General features: G+C 43.8%; 1 protein-coding gene across 1 annotated transcript in view; it reads right to left on the minus strand.

Moving 5' to 3' along the window:
- LOC112267806 (ankyrin repeat and sterile alpha motif domain-containing protein 1B) overlaps positions 1-22,653 on the minus strand; it is a 326,014-nt gene that overhangs the window by 79,658 nt on the left and 223,703 nt on the right. Inside the window, 4 exon segments of the mRNA XM_042297888.1 lie at positions 15,492-15,598; positions 17,060-17,138; positions 21,422-21,541; positions 21,868-22,532. Of these exon segments, the coding sequence (XP_042153822.1) occupies positions 15,492-15,598; positions 17,060-17,138; positions 21,422-21,541; positions 21,868-22,532 (971 nt within the window).

The raw sequence follows: 22,653 nt of genomic DNA on the forward strand, positions 1-22,653 counted from the left end.
CTCACAAAAGTTTCAGAGGAATAGAGACATTTTTGTAACGATGTGCAAATAGTTAAAGTACAAAAGGGAAAATAAATAAACAAATATTGGTTATATTTACAATGGTGTTTGTTCTACACTGGTTGCCCTTTTCTTGTGGCAACAGGTCATAAATCTTGCTGTTGTGATGTCACACTGCTATTTCACCAAATATATATGGGAGTTGATCAAAATTGTATTTGTTTTCAAATTCCATGTGGGGTCTGTGTAATCTGAGGGAAATAGAGTGCATTCAGAAAGTATTCAGACCCCTTCAATTTATCCACATTTTGTTACGTTACTGCCGTGTTCTAAAATGGATTGAATTGTTTTTCCCCCATCATCAATCCACACACAATCCTCCATAATGACAAAGTGAAAACAGGTTTAGATATATTTGCAAATTTATAAAAAAGTAAAAATGGAAATATCACATTTACATAAGGATTCAGACCCTTTACTCAGTACTTTCTTGAAGCACGATTACAGCCTCGAGTCTTCTTGGGTATGACACTAGAAGCTTGGCACACCTGTATTTGGGGATTTTCTCCCATTCTTCTCTGCAGATCCTCTCAAGCTCTATCAGGTTGGATGGGGAGCGTCGCTGCACAGCTATTTTCAAGTCTCTCCAGAGATGTTCGATAGGGTTCAAGTCCAGGCTCTGGCTGGGCCACTCAAGGACATTCTGAGACTTGTCCTCAAAGCCACTCCTGCGTCTCTCAGTCCCTGCTGCTGAAAAACATCCCCATAGCATGATGCTGCCACCACCATGCTTCACCGTAAGGATGGTGTGGGGTTTCCTCCAAACATGACGCTTGGCATTCTGGCCAAAGAGTTCAATCATGGTTTCATCAGACCAGAGAATCTTGTTTCTCATGGTCTGAGAGTCCTTGAAGTGCCTTTGGTAAACTCCAAGCGGGCTGTCAGGTGCCTTTTACTGAGGAGTGGCTTCCATCTGGTCACTCTACCATTAAGGCCTGATTGGTGGAGTCCTGCAGAGATGGTTGTCCTTCTGGAAGGTTGGGAATCTCCACAGAGGAACTCTGGACCTCTGTCAGAGTGACCATTGGGTTCTTGGTCACCTTCCTGACCAAGATCCTTCTCTCCCGATTGCTCAGTTTGGCCGGGCAGCCAGCTCTAGGAAGAGTCTTGGTGGTTCCAAACTTCTTCCATTTAAGAATGATGGAGGCCACTGTGTTCTTGAGGAACTTCAATGCTGCAGAAATGTTTTGGTGCACTTCCCCAGACCTGTGCCTTGACACAATCCTGTCTCGGAGCTCAATGGACAATTCCTTCGACCTCGTGGCTTGGTTTTTGCTCTGACATACACTGTCAACTTTGGGACCTTATATAGACAGGTGTGTGCCTTTCCAAATCATGTCCAATCAATTGAATTTACCACAGGTGGACTCCAACTCCAGTTGTAGAAACATCACAAGGATGATCAATGGAAACAGGATGTACCTAAGCTCAATTTCGGGTCTCATAGGAAAGGGTCTGAATACTGAATACTGAATATGTAAATAAGGTAAACTCAGCAAAAAAAGAAACGTCCTCTCACTGTCAACTGCATTTATTTTCAGCAAACTTAAAATGTGTAAATATTTGTATGAACATAACAACAGAGACATAAACTGAACAAGTTCCACAGACGTGACTAATAAAAATTGAATAATGTGTCCCTGAACAAAGGGGGGTCAAAATCAAAAGTAACAGTAAGTATCTGATGTGGCCTCCAGCTGCATTAATTACTGCAGTGCATGTCCTACTCATGGACTGCACCAGATTTGACAGTTCTTGCTGTGAGATATTACCCCACTCTTCCACCAAGGCACTTGCAAGTTCCCAGACATTTCTGGGGGGAATGGCCCTAGTCCTCACCCTCCAATCCAGACCATGACAGACCCTCCCCCTCCAAATCAATCCCGCTCCAGAGTACAGGCCTCAGTGTAACGCTCATTCCTATGACGATAAACACAAACCCGACCATCAACCCTGGTGAGACAAAACCGTGACTCGTCAGTGAAGAGCACTTTTGCCAGTCCTGTCTGGTCCAGTAACGGTGGGTTTGTGCCCATAGGCGACGTTGTTGCCGGTGATGTCTGGTGAGGACCTGCCTTACAACAGGCCTACAAGCTCTCAGTCTAGCCTCTCTCAGCCTATTGCAGAAAGTCTGAGCACTGATGGATGGATTGTGCGTTCCTAGTGTAACTTGGTCAGTTGCTGTTGCCATCCTGAACCTGTCCCGCAGGTGTGATGTTCGGATGTACCGATCCTGTGCAGATGTGGTTACACGTGGTCTGCCACTGCGAGGATGATCAGCTGTCTGTCCTGTCTCCCTGTAGCACTGTCTTAGGGGTCTCACAGTACAGACATTGCAATGTATTGCCCTGGCCACATCTGCAGTCCTCATGCCTCCTTTCTACATGCCTAGAAAGGAGGCCTAAGGCACGCTCATGCAGATGAGCAGGGACCGTGGGCATCTTTCTTTTGGTGTTTTTCAGAGTCAGTTGAAAGGCCTCGTTAGTGTCCTAAGTTTTCATAACTGTGACCTTAATTTCCTACCGTCTTTAAGCTGTTAGTGTCTTAATGACCGTTCCACAGGTGCATGTTCATGAGTTGTTTATATTTAATTGAACATGGGAAACAGTGTTTAAACCCTTTACAATGAAGATCTGTAAAGTTATTTGGATTTTTACGAATTATCTTTGAAAGACAGGGTCCTGAAAAGGGGAGTTTATTTTTGTTTTAAATGTTTAATACATTTGCAAAAATAATTCTAAAAACCTGTTTTCACTATCATTATGGGGTATTGTGTGTAGATTGATGACGATTTTTCATTTATTTAATCCATTTCAGAATAAGGCTGTAACAAAACAAATGTGGAAAAAGTCAAGGGCTCTGAATACTTTACGAATGCACTGTATGTCTCTCTAATATGGTCATACATTTGGCAGGTTAGGAAGTGCAGCTTAGTTTCCACATCATTTGTCTTCTCTTGAGAGCCAGGCCTGCCTATGGTGGCCTTTCTCAATAGCAAGGCTATGCTCACGGAGTCTCTACATAGTCAAAGCTTTCCTTCATTTTGTTTCAGTCAGTTGTCAGGTATTCTGCCACTGTTACGCTCTGTTTAGGGCCAAATAGTATTCTAATTTGCTCTGTTTTTGTAATTCTCGTTTTGTTTTCTCATTGGTTTGGTTGGGTCTAATTGTGTTGCTGTCCTGGGGCTCTCTAGGTTAATCTCTCTATAGGTGATGGCTTTGAAATGGAAAGTTTGGGAATCGCTTCCTTTTAGGTGGTTGTAGAATTAAATGGCTCTTTACTGGATTTTGATAATTAGCTTGTATCGGCTTAATTCTGCTCTGCATGCATTATTGGTGTTTTAAGTTGTATAAGGAGGATATTTTTGCAGATTTCTGCATGCACTCTCTCTCCTCTGATAAACAGAGTTGGGTGTAAGAGGTAGCATGGGGCAAAAGGCTTAATACAGAGGACTCCACACGGAGAATGGGCTAATTTATTTACTACATACTAACTATTGCATACGCACCCACACTCACACACACACACGTACCCACCTACACATTCACACCCACACACACCTCCATTATCTAGTGGTGTGTCTGTACCGGGAGTGAGATCTGTCTCCATTTAAGCCCCTTCATAATGACCCCTTAATGTAAATACAGAAGTCATCTTCACCCATCTCCATGACGACAGGCACCTCCCCCCTCGCCCTATCCGTACATCAATCAGACCAACAGCTGTCCTTTACTGGCTGGTTAAGGTGACAGACCACGCCCCCTCATAGGCCCTCTATTGTGGACAGAGAAAACCTGAGTTCTCAAGGTAACAACAATCACCAAAGCTTGAGTAAAGTAGGGAATGTGTGTGTGTGTGTGTGTCTATTGTTATGCGCATGAGTGTAACGTATGTGTGTGTGTGTGTACATGTCTCTGTTTGCCTGTTGATCCCAGTAGGCTTTACTGCAGTGGTAGTGTGCAGTTAGGGTCAAATTAATTTAGGCTCTAGTCAATTCCATCACATGAAGTTGATATGCAACTGTAATGGGAAAAGCAGCCTCTCCATAGCATAGCTGTTGTTCCCATTTCAGTTTGCTGTTTGTTCCCATTTCAGTTTGCTGTCAATTTCATCTCCTGAATAGAGTGGTGCTAAAAATTATTATTATTTTTTTTAAATGGCCACCATCAATTTCCAGCGTTTTCTTTCTCAGTCTAATGGAAACCAAATCAATGATTTATCTCCCCGTCGTCCAACATCTCATGAATATGAAACGATGTGTCCCACATCGAGGTTTCCTAGTTGAAGGAAGAAGCTCAAACCGTTTCCCTCGCCACTCGGCAGGCTGAAACCTCAAAGAGAAACAGAACATGTAAATACTTCCTAGCGAGTTAGTGTGGTGGAATGTTCCAGCGTCAGAGAAATAGAAACTAACAATAGTGAAGTTTGAAGTAACCCCCGGTACTTGAAAGAGACCGGGCAGAAGCTTCGGCGCGGCTTTATTCAATATTAATTATATCTAAAGGCATTTCAGAGCAGGAGAAGAGATCACAGATTTATAAAATAAAGAAAAAAGGGCCAGGCAAGGCGGGGATGAGAGAATTCCCCAGACTGGACTAGTATAATACTAATGGGAAGGGAATGACAAGGATAGGGTGGTATGTGTACGTGATGGTATGTGGGTCTTTCTTAAAATACGGTGGCATTTGGGCAAGGAGTTTTGGAAAACAGGAACTTATTTTTCTCAATTTTTTAATTTGTATGTATTTGGGTACATCTTCCCATTCGAAATCAACTAACATGGTAGATTAATGACTTTAAACAATTGATACTATTATGATAACATTGTGCCACCAGTAGGAATAGTAACACCAATGACAGTAACACCAATGAGACATTTGAGATAAAGGAGGATTTTCTGAAATGGAGGCTACACATGCTCAAATCTATGGTCATCAAGCCTTTACAAACCATTTACTGAAGTGAAATGATTAAATATTTTGCTCACAATGTTATTTCCCTTCATTTTTATTGACATCAAGTGACACTTTGTATTTATACGCACCAAGTATGACACTGCAGTGGAAAGCGGCCTTTTACGGGCTCCCGACTATTTCGGCTATTTTATGTTGATCTAAACTTCTTCTGTACATAATGTCTCCCCCTTCATTTCCTATGACCGAAAATGGCTTCTGGATATCAGAACGGCGATCACTAACCTCGATTTAGATGAAGATTTCTACAAGTCGGCAGCTCTAAACATTCTGCTTACTCCGGACTAGGCCCTAATCCCTAGGACCCCGCTAAAAAGACGCAGGCCAGGCTGCCTCCTAACAAGATTACGTCGACGAACATGCATCATCTAGACAGGACGGCTTAGGTACGGCTAGGGGGAAGGGTGGGTCTCTCAACAGGAGCTGGTGCACAATCTCTAATGTTAAGGAAGTCTCAAGTTTTTGCTTGCCTTAGTGAGAATACCTCAAACTGTAGACCATACTATTTACGAGTTCTCATCTCTATGTTTCGTAGTTGTCTATTTACCAATACAAACTGATGCTGGCACAAAGACTGCACTCAGTGAGCTGTATAGGGCCATAAGCAAACAAGAAAATGCTTTCCAGAGGTGGCACAACTTGTGGCCGGTTATTTTAACGCAGGGAAACTGAAAGGAAACAGCAGAGGGAGCACCCCCCTTATCCACATCGATGGGACAGTAGTGGAGAGGGTAGTAAGATTTAAGTTACTCAGCGTACACATCACAGACAAACTGAATTGGTCCACCCACACAGACAGCGTCGTGAAGAAGGCGCAGCAGCGCCTCTTCAACCTCAGGAGGCTGAAGAAATTAGGCTTGTCACCAAAAGCACTCACAAACTTCGACAGATGCACAATCGAGAGCATCCTGTCGGGCTGTATCACCGCCTGGTACGGCAACTGCTCCGCCCACAACCGTAAGGCTCTCCAGAGAGTAGTGAGGTCTGCACAACGTATCACCGGGGGCAAACTACCTGCCCTCCAGGACACTACACCACCCGATGTCACAGGAAAGCCATAAAGATCATCAAGGACAACAACCACCCGAGCCACTACCTGTTCACCCCGCTATCATCCAGAAGGCGAGGTCAGTACAGGTGCATCAAAGCAGGGACAGAGAGACTGAAAAACAGCTTCTATCTCAAGGCCATCAGACTGTTAAACAGCCACCACTAACATCGAGTGGCTGCTGCCAACACACTGACTCAACTCCAGCCACTTTAATAATGGGAATTTATGGAAATTGATGTAAAATATATCACTAGCCACTTTAAACAATGCTACTTAATATAATGTTTACCCTACATTACTCATCTAATATGTATATACTGTACTCGATACCATCTACTGCATCTTGCCTATGCCGTTCTGTATCATCACTCATTCATATATCTTTATGTACATATTCTTTATCCCTTTACACTTGTGTGTATAAGGTAGTAGTTTTGGAATTGTTAGGTTAGATTACTCGTTGGTTATTACTGCATTGTCGGAACTAGAAGCACAAGCATTTCACTACACTCGCATTAACATCTGCTAACCATGTGTATGTGACAAATACATTTGATTTGAAATCATTTTTACCAGAATGTCACCTGTACACCACACACAGAAAGGCATACAAGGCTCTCACTTGCCCGCCCTTTGGCAAATCTGACCATAACTCTATCCTCCCGATTCCCGCTTACAAGCAAAAACTGAGTGACACGCTTAATACAGAAGTGGTCCGATGAAGCAGATTCTAAGCTACAGGACTGTTTCGCTAGCAGAGACTGGAATATGTTCAGGGATTTATCCGATAACATTGAGGAGTTTACCACATCAGTCACCGGCTTCATTAACAAGTGCCTCGACGACGTCGTCTCCACAGTGACCATAGGTACATATCCCAACCAGAAGCCATGGATTACGTGCAACATCCGCACTGAGCTAAAGGCTAGAGCTGCTGCTTTCAAGGAGCGGGACACTGATCCAGACGCTTATAATTAATCTCGCTACTGCCGCCGATGAGCCATCAAACAGGCAAAGCGTCAATACAGGACTAAGATCGAAACCTACTACGCCGGCTCTGATGCTCATTGGACGTGGCAGGGCTGCAAACTATCACGGATTACAAAGGGAAACCAAGCCACGAGCTGCCCGGTGACGCAAGCCTACTAGATGAGCTAAATGACTGCAATGCTAGGCGTTGAGGCAAGAAACAATGAACCATACATGAGAGCACCAGCTGTTCCAGAGGACAGTGTGATCTCGCTCTCCATGTGAGTTCGACCTTTAAACAGGTTAACATTCACAAGGCCGAGTGGCCAGATGGCCTACATACTCAGAGCAGCTGACAAGTGTCTTCACTGACATTTTTCAACCTTTCCCTGACCATGTCTGTAATACCTACGTTTCAAGCAGACCACCACAGTACCTGTGCCCAAGAACGCCAAGGTAACCTGTTTAAATGACTATTGCCCCTTAGCAATCACATCTGTAGGCATGTAATGTTTTGAAAGGCTGGTCATGGCTCACATCAACAACATCATGACAGACACCAGATGACAAAATCTTATTGCACTCCCCACTGCCCTCGCCCACCTGGATAAGAGGAACACCAGTGTGAGAATGTTGTTAACTTCTTGAGTGTAGGGGGCAGCATTTTCATTTTTGGCTAAAACACGTACCCATTTGAAACTGCCTATTTCTCAGGCCCAGAATCTAAAATATGTATATAATTGTCAGATTAGGATAGAAAACACTCTGAAGTTTCCAAAACTGTCAAAATATTGTCTGTGAGTATAACAGAACTGATATTGCAGGCAAAAACCTGAGGAAAATCCAACAAGGAAGTGCTGTTTTTCCTGAAAGCTCTCTGTTCCATTGGATGCCTTGCCTCCATTTAAACCAGATTCAAGAAAACGGCAACACTGGACAAGCCCTGGATGACTGAAGGAATAAAGGCTGCCATCAGGAAAAGACAGGAGATTTTCAACAGGGGGGAAAACAATGGGATGGAGAAAATACTGAAGCACAGTGCAAATGCTTATCAAGGAAGCAAAAACAAACTAATACAAAACTGAAATCCAGGACCTAAAGAAGAGAAACCCTAAGGAATGATGGGACTTCATTAACAAAGGACTGGGACGACAGAAAACATCAGGAGGGAGAATACAGGTGGAGGGAATTGAAGACAACGACGTGGCTGATGTTTTTAATGTATTTTTTGCTGAAGCATGGACAAGCACCACACCTCTTGCCAACTTACCCCTGCCCGTGCCTACAAGTCAGGTTGAGCTGTGCTGCATTGGCCAGATAAAGCAAGCTCTGACCAGACTCAGCCCATGTAAAGCTTGTGGGCCTGATGGCATTCCAGCCTGACTACTAACAGAGCATGCAGAAGATCTAGCTCCTGTCCTCACACACATAGTTAACACCTCCTACTGGCAGGGGACTGTTCCTGCTGCCTGGAAGACTGACAATGTGTGTCCCCATACCTAAAGTTTCCAACCCAGGTACAGTAAGTGACGGGAGGCCCATCTCTCTAACGTCATGCCCTGGAAAAATCCAGGAGAACTTCATCTACAAAAACTCCTGGTTGACAGCTACAGACTCCAGAAAACCAACTATGGTGAGGGTGTTACTTGCTGATATGTCCAAAGCCTTTGATCGAGTAGATCACGCAAAGCTCCTGCAACATCTGTCTGACACTGAACAGTGTCCAACGTGCCTGGCTCAGCAGCTACACCATCCAACCTGACCGAGCTAGAGAAAATCTTCAGAGAAGAATGGGAGAATCTCCCCACATACATGTGTGCCAAGCTTGTAGCGTCATACCCAAGATGACTCAAGGCTGTAATCGACTTCAAAGGTGCTTCAACAAAGTACTGAGTTAAAGGGTCTGAATACTAATGTAAATGTGATAGTTCAGTTTTTTATTTGTAATACATTTGCAAAAATGTATAAAAAAAACTGTTTTTGCTTTGTCATTATGGGGTATTGTGTATAGATTGATGAGAGAAAAACAAATTAAATCCATTTTAGAATAAGGCTGTAACATAACAAAATGTGGAAAATTATTCAGACACATATAAGCAGTTTCTCTCTCTCTGCATAAAATAAATCGACCATATCTTACAACAGCCAAACCAATACTACTGTATATACCACACTGTAAAAAAGCCATTTAACCAATTGCTTAATCAGCATTATTCTCTGAGTTGAGTGGACTTCAAAATAGCATTGAAGTGGATTCAACCCATAAATATCAAGGCAACCAGCTGCAATACGATTTCTAGTTTGCTCAACACTATATTTTAGATTGCTCAAGATTTATTGACTAAAATTACAAACACATGTTTGCTTAAAACCACGCCCATCATTATCATATTTCCCAGCATGCTGCACTACAGGTTGATTATCAGAAGTGTTTGTTAAAATACCTGTGTTTTTGCATGTACATTGATCGGTTGATTAATCTTATACTACACAAAAATAAATAACAAATGTTTCTAAACTAATCCAATCTGTTAGTAGTTGGATTTATTGCAACAGTTACTGAGATGGCTGTTCCAGTGTAGATGATTTAGGTAGTCTCATCAGTGATGCCAATTTAGAAATTGTGTTACTAGATTTAGCAACTTTTCAGAGTACCCTAGCAACTTTTTTTTCAAACAGCACCTAGCAACAAATTTAGCTACTTTTTAGCAACTTCTGAAAAGTGACTCAAACGCTAAAATGCATTTTCCTTCTAAATGACACACAACCGATTTTCTCTGTCACACACTCAGTCACAACACACGTGCCTGGCTGCAAAAGTGCATTGTGAGTGACGTCAGCAGCAGGCGCTCAGCTCATGCACAGGCAGCAGCAGGCCAGCAGCAATTTCAGCTAATTGCAAATCATTGTTGGCTGACTAGGGAAGTGAAGATAGTTGGTCACAAATGATTTGATCTTGAACAGAACTTACAACATCAATCAACATGTCTCAATCAAAATTGTACAGCCAGAAGTACAGAAAAGAGTGCGAGTCTGTACCTGAATGTAAAGGTTGGCTGAAGCCAGTAATTGGGGATGATTGTCAGGCATACTGTGAGTACTGCAGATCAGATATGCTTGCAACAATGTATGACATCAAAAAACATTGTGCTACAGCAAAGCATATAAATAAATCAAAACCGTACAACCCTGCAACGCAGTCTACATTACCACAGTTGGTTAAGAAAGTGGATAACTGCAAGTGCAGAAGCTACTATGGCAATGCCCACTGCGGAGCATTGTTCCCTGCTAGCATGCGACCATTTAGGTAAGGCGTGTAAAAGCTGCCTTTTCAGAATCCGTGGCAGCAACAAACTTCCAAATGGAACGCACCAAGTGCACAGAAATGATTAGGGGAGTACAGGCTCCTTATTTTCTCAAAAGGGTCAAATCAGATGTGGGGGATGAGAAGTTCAGTCTCCTTTTGGATGAGTCCACTGATGTCAGTGTCTCAAAATACCTCAGTGTGGTGATTCAGTATTTCAGTGCTAAAAAAAAGAACTGTTGTGTCACATTTCTTAGGCTGGTTGAATTGGAGGGGGGGCGATGCCAGATCAATAGTAAAGGCGGTAGTTGAGTTTCTTGAGAAGTGTAACCTTAAAAAAGAGAATCTGCAGGGTATTGGCACTGATAATGTGTCCGTGAAGACTGGGGTGCTCAACGGGGTGCACAAGAGTTTAAAGGAAGAATGTGCATTGCCCAATTTGGTACTCATCTGCTATGTGTGCCATTGTTTACAATTGGCTGTCAGTGCAGCATCCCTAGGATTGTTTACTTAATCAGGGAAACCGACAACTGGTTTTCGATTTCCCCAAAACGGCGTGAGGCGTACAAAGCAGTGTATGCCACCATTATTTGTGGCCTGAAACCCCTGCAGATCACGATGTGCAAGTTGCAGTGAAGTCATTTGAGGGAGAGCAAACAGATCCTGTCAAGCTTTAAGACAATCTGGTACAGCCCTTAACATCAATTTGCAGCAGATTAGTTAACCCTATGGCAAAAATGGATGTCCTGAAGGACGCCATTGATGGACATCTCAGTCCATCACCATACCGTGGGTACCTTTTAGAGAGCACGGTGTACCAACTCAGTCTTGCACCAGAGGACGAAAAGGTCATTCGGAGACAGTGCATCAACTACATTGTTGCTTTAAGCAAAGAGCTGCAAGCAAGGCTCCCAGACAACCTAGACGCCTTGCGACACATGGCCTTGTTCAGTGTTAAGGAAACACTAAAGCACAATAAAGGCACCAGTGAAATGACTAAAGTAGCTGAGCTACTGGGGTACCAGCCCCAAACAATTGATAACATTGTTTCCCAATGGAGAAACATCCATCTGTTTAGGTGGGACTCAACTGAAAACACAGTCGAAAACTACACGGACTCTTCCGGGTCAAATCCATTTGAAGAACTGTGCAAAGCTGCACTCGCTGCCCTCTCCTTGCCACACTCAAATGCGGAGGTTGAATGGCTGTTCAGCCAAATGAGTGTGGTCAAGTCAAAGTTAAGAAATAGAATGTCACTGCACACTCTCAACTCCATACTCTGGGTGCGGTATGGACTGAAGCTGGCTGGTGATACCTGTTACCAGCATAAACTACCAAGTGAAGTTCTGCAGCAGTTTGCCACCACAGCAGCGTACAGCTTTAAGGCCACTCCATCCTCTTCTGCTGGTTCCAGCTCTGTGACAATGCAGTTGGACAGTGAAGATGAAGAGGATTTCCTTGCCAATCTATGATTCATCATATTTACACTACGTAAGGAGTGGACTTTCTGGAACTGGCAGAGACACACAGCTGATGGTGGCAGTGTGTACTGCAGTGTCAGTGAGAACAGTGGCAATATCTGGAGGAAACCATTGAGCAGCTAGCCAGCCAAGCAGCACAACAACCTGGAGAGAGCTGGAGAGAGATGCCTAGCACATACATCATTATTTGGGTTTAGTTGCTTGTTCAATAAGATAGCACATATACTTTGTTATTAGCTTGAACCTATAATTGTTGATCATTTAGGTAGCATGTTAACTAACTACCAATACACTGCTTAAAACTATAATTGTTCAGAATGTGTAGGTTTGCTAGTTAAAAAGAAAATAAATAAAATGTAACTCTTCAATAATGTGTAATTGTCCAATAATTCAATGTGTTGTGTTTAAAAAGAAAAATATGTGATCATATGAAATGTGTTGTGTTTATATTACTTTTACAAATATAAAAAATATGATAATAAACAAAACAAATCTAAACTAACAAACGTCAAATCATATTTTTCGCCGGGATGGACAGTCAATTTGACTAACGTTATTGTGTATTCTACGTAATGACGCAGTTTTGCGTTATTACGTAACGACGTCATCACAGAATGACATCACAACGTCATTTAGCAACTTTTAGCAACAAATCGACCTGCCTCTAGCAACTTCCCCTGAAAATGAGTTGGCAACACTGAGTCTCATGAATGAATCTTCTCAGGGTCATTCTCAGGGCTCCACACTAACATTTTCCCTTGGTGGTACTGGTACCACTAACTTTTTCGTTTGGAAGCATCCAACCATATTTTGGTCTCAACCGAAAACATTGTAGCGTCACACAATATAAACAATTATTAACCAATTAAAAAAGCATTGTGAATGACTTTGTAAGAGGTGTAATAGACAGCAGAGATGGTATTCAATAAATAAGTGGTTTCATCTAACGTATCCATGCAGGAATGCATGAGTCAAGATATTTTGATGTGCAACCTTATTCAGTAATTTTCATGAATTTTGGGTTGACAATTTGGCTATTGTTCAATTTTACTGTTAAAATAGGTCTCCAGATTTGTATTTTGTTCAATAAAAAATACATTTTTTGTTAATATTTATTTTTGTATTTTTCTTACTTTTTAACTCTGCATTGTTGGCAACAAGCTTGTAAGTAAGCATTTCACTGTAGACCTGTTGTATTCTAGACCTGTTGTATTCAGCGCATATGACCAATAACATTTTATTTGACTAAATATTTATGTTTGCTAATATCATAGGCTAATTTATTTGGGGCTAATTCACCACCTGAGTAAGAGGAAACAAAAAAAACACCATAGCTAGATCGCTAACTCTAAACGTAATACCCACTGCTTGTACTGTAGCCATGTATTAATCTAACAGTAAATGCAATGTCCTAAACATACATTGTAGTTGTAGCCTACTACCCACTGTGTATTTCCCACTATCTGTATCTCAATGCCATATCAAATGTATTGGTTGTAAAATAGTTCTATAGAGCACAATATTGAGAATTGAGAAATAAAAAGTATACCTACAGAAAGCTGAGAACCCTCTCTCTATTTTCAACAGCGACAACATTAGTTGCTTCCAAATCTGTGTTTCTCCCGCAACTGGATTGTGAAATGTTATAGCCTACAACCAGAACAATTTTTCTACTCCCGGTGCGCGGGGGAGGAGGGAGTTAGTATCTCATCACAGCAGCAGGCCCCAGTGAAACAGGCACAGGGGCAGGGCAAAAACTGTCATTACAGGAATCGTCAGGATAATGAACATTACTGTTTGACCAAATCATGATTTTAGCCTCCTAAAAAAATAGGACGTTTGGAGTAAGATGACCATGTAGAATGAGCAGCAAGCACCAATACATCTTTTTTACTCGCACAGACAATGTGACTAAACTGTTGCAGTCTGGGGCCCTGATTCTGAACGTAGGTTGTGGGTGATTAAAAGTTCCATTGGTTGGATATTCCAATAGGAACTACTGTACACACAATTTTGCAAGCCAGCAATATGTGACTTGCAGACTTGCTGTGGCCTGTAAACCAGGAGTTTCAGACCACGGAGTTAGGGTGTAACTAGGCCCTCAAAGAAAGGTCTTATGATATACTGTATGTAGTGTATTGTCATAGAAAGATTAACTTAGAGGCCCACAGGGAAATATGCAAATAAGGTAGAATACATTCTCAAGTTCAATTGAATGTCCACAACGAATGGATGAGTGAACATACATTTCAACTTGAGAATATGCCCAAATGTTGAGCAAACTAAAAATCCAATTGCAGCTCAACATGTTAAACATCTATTGTTAGACTGCACTCAGACTGCTAGCCAATACAACTGGATTATTAAGAGAATGTACTTTAGCCTTAGTGTGCCATGAAACTCATTCTGCATGGAGATACAGTCATGGTGGCTGCTAGCTGGAATGTCGATTGGACATCCGCTCTTGTATAATACATAAATAAAGATTAGGCAGGGGCTGTAACAGACATGTACACAGACACACACACGCAGGATAGCACAGTCTTTTTGTATCATTATTCAAATGTTTGTTTATGTGATAAAGCTGTAAAATAGGAAATAGGAATGAATCTCCCTCCCTCAATATTTTATTTATTTCTTTACCTTGGTCTCACTCTCTCTAGATCTGTATACTCTCTCCCTCTGTTGGTACTGCACACTGTTTTATGATCTTCAGAAACAGAGCACACACACACGCACGCAAGCAAGTGTTCGCGAAGCATGCGACAAATAAAATGTGATTTGACACGCGCACACACACACACACACACACACACACACACACACACGTCTTGAACCAATACCACAAGCTCCCTGTCACGTATGATGAGTTTTAAATCATGCACATGTCAAAGTACAGGCCAAGCTAAAACATGTGTGCCCGGTCACAGAGAGATCAATGCACAAACACACAGTGAAATGTCACAGAGGAAGTTCATGCATACTAAATGATACACATGTAGTCTCTCTCTCCACGCTACCAGAGATGAAAGAGCAGAAAAAAGGAGTGATGGGAGGATGAAAGAGAGGAAGACTGATAGTTCACAGAGTTGTGTGTGTGTGTGTGTTGGATTACGTTTATTGCGTGTGTGTTTTGTAAGTAATCTGTGTGTTGTGCCACTGTCCTGTGGGACTTGGGGTGTATTGAATGGAATAAGTACAGGGATGGAGAAACAGGAAGGATAGGAGGAGAGGAAGAGAAAGAGAGCAGTAAACAGAGAGAGAGAGAGAGAGAGAGAGAGAGAGACAGAGAGAGAGAGACAGAGGAGAGAGAAAGAGACAGAAATAAAGAGTGAAAGGGAGCAGAGAGAGAGTGAGGTTGGAAAGGAGAGAAGAAAACAAGAGCAGATGAGAGAATAGACATGGATAATGTGAAGAAGGAAAGAGAGAGGGTAGAAGAAGAGGAGAGATAAAGAGACAGGGTAGAAGAGAAGGAGAGAAGGAGAGAAAGAGAGAGAAGGAGAAAAAGAGATTGAGAAAGATAAATTATAGAAGACACAAAACCCACCAGAAAACCAAGAAAACGACACAAACCCAACAAAAACACAAGTAACAAAATCTAGACAACTTCCTTTCTCCCCCACTTCCCCTCTCTCCTCCCCCTCTCCACTCACCATAAACTGCACGTTGTCAAAGCCGTTGGCCAGTAGGTGGTTCTCGTATTGGACCAGTCCAATGCTGTCCAGCCATTGGCCCACAGACTGCATGGGGCACCGGGGACCTATGAGGGGGTGAAGGGGCAGACGCTTCAGGAGGGAGTAGCCATCCACCCGGTAACACCGGCAATCGGGCTGGGAGAGCTGGCACTGCCACATCATGTTGCGGGCAATGTGGCTGTCGAACGAGCCCGCCATGGTAGAGGAAGAGTGTGGATGAGAGAGGCAAGAGAGGGGGAGGATGGTAGGATGGATGGGGGTTGGAGGATGGGGGTTGGGGTTAGGCTTGGCTGAGGGTTATGAGCATGGCTTAGGGATGAGGATGGAGGGGCGAAGCATGCTAGGGTGCTGGGGCACAAGGGGGGTAGGGGGATAAGTGTAGGGAGGTTGGAGGTAGATCCAGGAATTGGGAAAAGAGGGGGAGGGCTAGGGTTAGATCCAGAGAAGAGGTGCCGTCCTAGGGGTAAGATCCATGAGAGAGAGGGTGCAGAGGCTGGAGGGGGTAAGATAGATCCGATAGATGCGTGTGTCTTGCTGCTGCTTTCCTTTCACGCTCTCAGCTGTTGCTCCTGCCTGCCTGTTCGCCTCGCTTGTGTATGTGTACGAGTGTGTGTGTGCGCGTGTGTGTACGTGTCAGCAGGAGAGAGAGAGAGAGAGAGAGAGAGAGAGAGAGAGAGAGAGAGAGAGAGAGAGAGAGAGAGAGAGAGAGAGAGAGAGAGAGAAGAAAGAAAGGAGAGATAGGGAGAGCTGCCTGCTTGGTAGAATTCTCTTTATCAAGTACTCCCACACTCAACTGGATGCTTTCTGCAGCCTTCTCTCGTTCTCTCTCTGCTCTCCCCCGCTCTCTCTCTCCACTCTGCCTTCCTCTCCCATTCTCCCTCCTCTTTCTATCCTCCCTCCCTACTCCGGTTTCTCTCTCCCTCGATCTCTCTGCTCTCCCTTCTTTCTCTCTCTCGCTCTTTTCTTGGTTCTCCCTCTATCGCTCCCTTTCCCCTCTCTCTCTCTGTCGATATCTCTCTCTCCCCTCCTTCTCTTTCTCTTCTCTCACTCCCTCTGTCCCCCTCCCTCTATCTCAGTGCCTTGCACAGATAGCAATAGCCATCAGATGAGCCTCTTTGTCTGAGAGCTGAGCTGCCCCAACACACACAATGTGGGTGCGGGTGCATGTGCGTTGGTGGGAGACAGCAGGTTGAGCACATCGCGCAAACCGCATTTCTCAAAGTGGTTACCATGGTAAGGGAATGCTTCACATGCACAGGAGAGGAGAGGCGGGAGGATGGAGATCAGGGGAAATAGAGAGAGAGAGAGAGAGAGGAGGCAGATGGATGGAGAAATAAGGGGGAAGATAGAGGGGAAGAGAAGGAGGAGAAAGAGGTGAGAGGGGGAGTGACAGAAGGACAAGTGGGGATGAGACAGAACTGAGGAGGAAAGAGGGAGAGATGAGAAGGGAGATCATGAGATAGAGGAGAAAGGAGGTATGGAAGCTGGTGATTTCAGTGAGGTGAGGTGTCTGACTATCTGTTTACCTGCATTATTCTCCTTGATCCCTTCTGAGCCCGTGCCAGTGTTGATGCCAGCCCCAATGGAGCTCATTATCTTATCAATCTGAATGGAGAGAAGGAGAGAAGTGAGGAGAGAGAGGAGAGGAGAGAGAGAAAGAGAGAGAGAAAAGAGAGAAAGAAGGGAGAGGAGAGCGAGAGAGAGGAGAGAAGAGAGAGTTGCAATTTAGAAAATGTTCATGCTGTATCTCCAGCTGCCTATATGTAAATTGGTGACATGGTCGTTATAAATTCTAATGAATGACAATCAATCACCTTTGAATTTTATTGAGTTGACAGGCGAGGAGGACAGAGGAGGCTGAAGGAGGAAAGGGGAGATTTGGAGGAAGTATGAAGAAGGGGAGAGAAAGGAGGGGATAAGATGGATGGGAAAGCATGAAAGAGAGAGAAAGAGAGAAAAAGAGTAACCATCTAGGTTACGGCTTCAGAAGCCTCTGTCTGCCTTTAAACTCGTCTACAGGAGGATTCCACAGCAGGAATCTGACCCTAGACCTGCTGTTAAGCACTCAACTGTTCAGTGCAGCGCCTTACATCTGACAGGCTCAATGACTGCCTATGGGGGCTACCACATGATTGCCGACTCACTGATCTAAGATCAGAGAGCTCCCTCAAATTACACAATTCCTAATTTTAAAGTAATCTCTGGAATGGGACAATTGGGATTCCCACATTGGGTTTGAGTACAAAAGTAATAGATCACTACTTCCTAAAGTTAGCAACATATCTAAGAGCGAATGGATCCCATGTAACCTACACTTATTTACAGCATTGCATCCTTTTCAGGGAAAACAGTCATTTTGTAATTTAAAGGAGAAATCTGCAGCTGAAAGAATTACAAAGCGTTCTTCCTACCACTGTTTCTGTAAGAAGCTGAGGGATGGGGCTGGAGAACTACAACCACTTCAATTCATACAAAGAGCTATGGACTGAACAGATATCAAAATGATAGTTTAAACCATGTTTTGAGGCTATATCGTACTTGTTACATTTGATTTATTTATCCGTTATTTTACCAGGTAAGTTGACTGAGAACACGTTCTCATTTGCAGCAACGACCTGGGGAATAGTTACAGGGGAGAGGAGGGGGATGAATGAGCCAATTGTAAACTGGGGATTATTAGGTGACCATGATGGTTTGAGGGCCAGATTGGGAATTTAGCCAGGACACCGGGGTTAACACCCCTACTCTTACGATAAGTGCCATGGGATCTTTAATGACCTCAGAGAGTCATATTTAATTTGTTTACAAACACTGGAGTAAAACAAGCTTATATTCTGGGTTCTGATGGGGTATGACAGTTGAACTAAGCTCATGAGGCATTTATAAATTATATTCTTCAAGAATCAATGGGTACATATAATTGATTTATAAGTCCAAAAATGGATGTATCAACAGCAGATTGCCTGTTTAAGAGCACTATCCATATAAGCACATACAGTTCTTTAGTGAGCCTTCCCTTGTGGTCATCCTCTTGCTATAGCAGAACTGTCTCTTGCATTTATTCTCAAAATAGAACAAATACATAACCAAAAGTAAGTGGACACCTGCTAGTCGAACATCTCATTCCAAAATCATGGGCATTAATATGGAGTTGGTCCCCCCTTTGCTGCTATAACAGCCTTCACTCTTCTTGGAAAACTTTCCACTAGATGTTGGAACATTGCTGTGGGGACTTGCTTCCATTCAGCCACAAGAGCATTTGTGAGGTCGGGCACTGATGTTGGGTGAATAGGACTGGCTCGCAGTCGGAGTCCCAATTCATCCCAAAGTTGTTTGAAGGGGTTGAGGTCATGGCTCTGTGCAGGCCAGTCAAGTTCTTCCACAACTGTTGCCACAAAGTTGGAAGCACATAATCATCTAGAATGTCATTGTATGCTGTAGCATTAAGATTTCCTTTCACTGGAACTAAGGAGCCCAAACCATGAAAAACAGCCCCAGGCCATTTATCCTCATCCACCAAACTTTACAGTTGGCACTGTGCAATCGGCAGATAGCGTTCTCCTGGAATCCGCCAAACCCAGATTTGTCCGTTGGAATGCATGATGGTGAAGCGTGATTCATCACTCTAGAGAACGCGTTTCCACTGCTCCAGAGTCCAATGGCGGTGAGCTTGTGTGTGGCTGCTTAACTGCCAAACAGTTATTGTGCTGACGTTGCTTCCAGAGTCAGTTTGGAACTCAGTAGTGAGTGCAGCCGAGGAATAGAAGTTTTACGCGCTTCACGCTCCAGCGGTCCTGTTCTGTGAGCTTGTGTGTCCTACCACTTGGTGGCTCAGCCGTTGTTGCTCCTAGACGTTTCCACTTGACTATAACACCCCTCACAGTTGGCCGGGGCAGCTCTAGCAGAGCAGAAATTTGACAAACTGACTTGTTGGAAAGGTGCCATCCTATGACGGTGCCACGTTGAAAGTCACTGAGCGCTCCAGTAAGGCTATTCTACTGCCAATGTTTGTCTATGGAGATTGCGTGGCTGTGTGCTCAATTTTATACACCTGTCAGGTGTGGCTGAAATAGACAAATCTACTCATTTGAATAGGTGTCCACATAGTTTTCTAGATAAAGTGTAGATTTCCTTCATTTTCCAGCGCTCCCATTCTGTTTTCCCGAAGCAGGTAATTAAATATGACCCTTCTCTGTATAACTGCTGCAGATGAATAGAAGAATCTGTAGGTAATTTATCATCATCATTCAGCCTCTATAGAATTGTATGGCATTTGCAATGTATGGCAAACCATCGCTAATGAACGAAAAACTGGGATCATCACAGCCCTACTATACAGCATCTGATAAACTGGGATCATCACAGCCCTACTATACAGCATCTGATAAACTGGGATCATCACTGCCCTACTATACAGCATGTAAAAACTGGGATCATCACAACCCTACTATACAGCATCTGATAAACTGGGATCATCACAACCCTACTATACAGCATGTGAAAAACTGGGATCATCTCAGCCCTACTATACAGCATCTGATAAACTGGGATCATCACAGACCTACTATACAGCATGTGAAAAACTGGGATCATCACAGCCCTACTATACAACATCTGATAAACTGGGATCATCACAGCCCTACTATACAGCATCTGATAAACTGGGATCATCACTGCCCTACTATACAGCATGTAAAAACTGGGATCATCACAACCCTACTATACAGCATGTGAAAAACTGGGATCATCTCAGCCCTACTATACAGCATCTGATAAACTGGGATCATCACAGACCTACTATACAGCATGTGAAAAACTGGGATCATCACAGCCCTACTATACAACATCTGATAAACTGGGATCATCACAGACCTACTATATAGCATCTGATAAACTGGGATCATCACAGACCTACTATACAGCATGTGAAAAACTGGGGTCATCACAGACCTACTATACAGCATGTGAAAAACTGGGATCATCACAGACCTACTATACACCATCTGATAAACTGGGATCATCACAGACCTACTATACAGCATCTGATAAACTGGGGTCATCACAGCCCTACTATACAGCATGTGAAAAAGCCATATGATCATACACATCAATTAGATCACACATGTCAAACACACCCAGTATATTAGCCAATCAGCTTAAGTGTTTTGTTGCTATGTTCAGGAGTGCAGAATCCAGTCTAGAACAAGGCTCTACACTAATGATGATGTTTTGGACTGTAAAGTGGCAATTAGTGAAGTTGATATCTTTCTAATGAATTGTATAGGCTGATCATATGTGTATGGAAGAGGTGGCTTAACGTGTGTGTGTTCCTGGGTGTGTTCCTGGGTATGAAGCTGGACTCCTTTTCCTGCATATCTTAACATTGGTCACCTCTCCAAACACACCCAAGAGAAGCATTAGTGTTGGTGTGTGTGTGTCTAGTGTGAATAGTGACCAGAAGATCATTTGGCTGAGTCAGTGTGTATAATATTTCACACCAATGGAAATAGACACGTGGATCACAATCATGCTTAAAAGTATGTCAGAGGTACATCACCCCCGCCCACACACACACACACACACACACACAAATGCTTTTTACTTGCTATCTCTCCATCGCGGAATGCATTTTTCATACCTTTTTTCTCATTCAATCTCCTCTCTTTTCTTAATTTCCTCTCACCTTTTCTTTTTTTACTTTATAGAAGAGAAAGTAAAGGAACCTGGACATTCCTGTCATTTTTCTCTTGGACCAGAAAATAATTGTGTAGAACAGACTCAGATAATAGACCACGTCTTAATAGACCACGTCATTTCTGCTTTGTTTAAGTTCTAGACATGACATTTCTATCTGACTGAACAGCAGCCACAGCACGTGCTTCTCTCACCTCCTCCCATTCAGCAGTGAAGGAGGGTGTTCTCTCTAGCTGGCCCCCAGGACTGGCGGTGTCCCCTGGGCTTCCTCTCGGCCCCTGGCCCCTGGCCCCCGACCCCCAGTGGTACTCCTCCTGAAAGAGACCGTCAACACACTGTCCATTAATCTACATTTAACAATGGATCCATCAATTGAATCAATATCGTTTATCAAGTTGGACAACTGTCTGTGGCTTGAAGCAAATTCTAAGGTGAGGTTCTGTAACAGTCATTTCCCCCAATGGTAAACAAACAAACGGTTACATTTACCAAGACCCACCCTCTCAGTGTAATAAGCCTGGGGCAGTACTTTTAACCGCAATTAATATTACACCTGACATTTCACACAAGATAAAGAGGGAATGGTCAAAAAAACAGCATTGTTTCTCCATTAAAAGGGGATATAAACACAACAACAGACCTGTATGGGCGACACAGCCACCAGGTTGGAGTCAGACTTGGACAGTGACTTGGAGAGCTTTAGGTCCAGCACACTGCGAGGTATGGATCTCATCCTGCCCAGGGTAAAGGCCCTGTCCTCGTACCCAGACCCCGGTGCCCCCTCCCTGGGTCCACCAGCTCCCGACACACACCCCCTCACCACCACCGCCTCCCCGTTCCAACCATACGGCGAGGAGGAGGAGGGCGAGGCGCTCTGGGGGTTCTGGTTAACCCGGGTGTGGAAAATGGTGCGATAGACTACCTGAGGTTTGGGGGGTCTGTCGTCTTTGAGGGGGTCTTTGGGGGTATTCAGAGCCAACGCCTCGTTTCCTGTGTGAGGGATAATGAGGGGCGGTGGAAGTCCAATTCCTAATTCAAAGGGCTGGGTTACCGAAGTGAGGTTGCCATGGTTACCGAGGGTGGTTACCGGGCTGGTGTGGGGGTCCGAGGGGGTGTGTTTTCGGGCTTTGGGATTGGTGTTGGAGGTGTAGAGGTGGTAGGGTGTGTCGGGCGTCTCGCAGGCTGGCGAGGAGCCGTGGAGGAGGCCGGCGAACTCTACAGGGACGAGGCTCTGTCGTCGGTCGTCTGGTAGTAGGAGTGTATTGGAAGAGGTGGGGGGAGGGTTCTGCTGGTACGGCCCGTCCTCTGAGGAGAGAAAACACACACAAGTTAATGTTGGAGTGCACCACACACACATTCCAGGTCCAACATACATACACAGACCCACAGATTGGTTGCACACAGTAACCAATCTTATGAGATCTCC

The sequence above is a fragment of the Oncorhynchus tshawytscha genome, linkage group LG15, assembly GCF_018296145.1.
Source record: "Oncorhynchus tshawytscha isolate Ot180627B linkage group LG15, Otsh_v2.0, whole genome shotgun sequence".
In the NCBI taxonomy this organism is placed as follows: domain Eukaryota; kingdom Metazoa; phylum Chordata; class Actinopteri; order Salmoniformes; family Salmonidae; genus Oncorhynchus; species Oncorhynchus tshawytscha.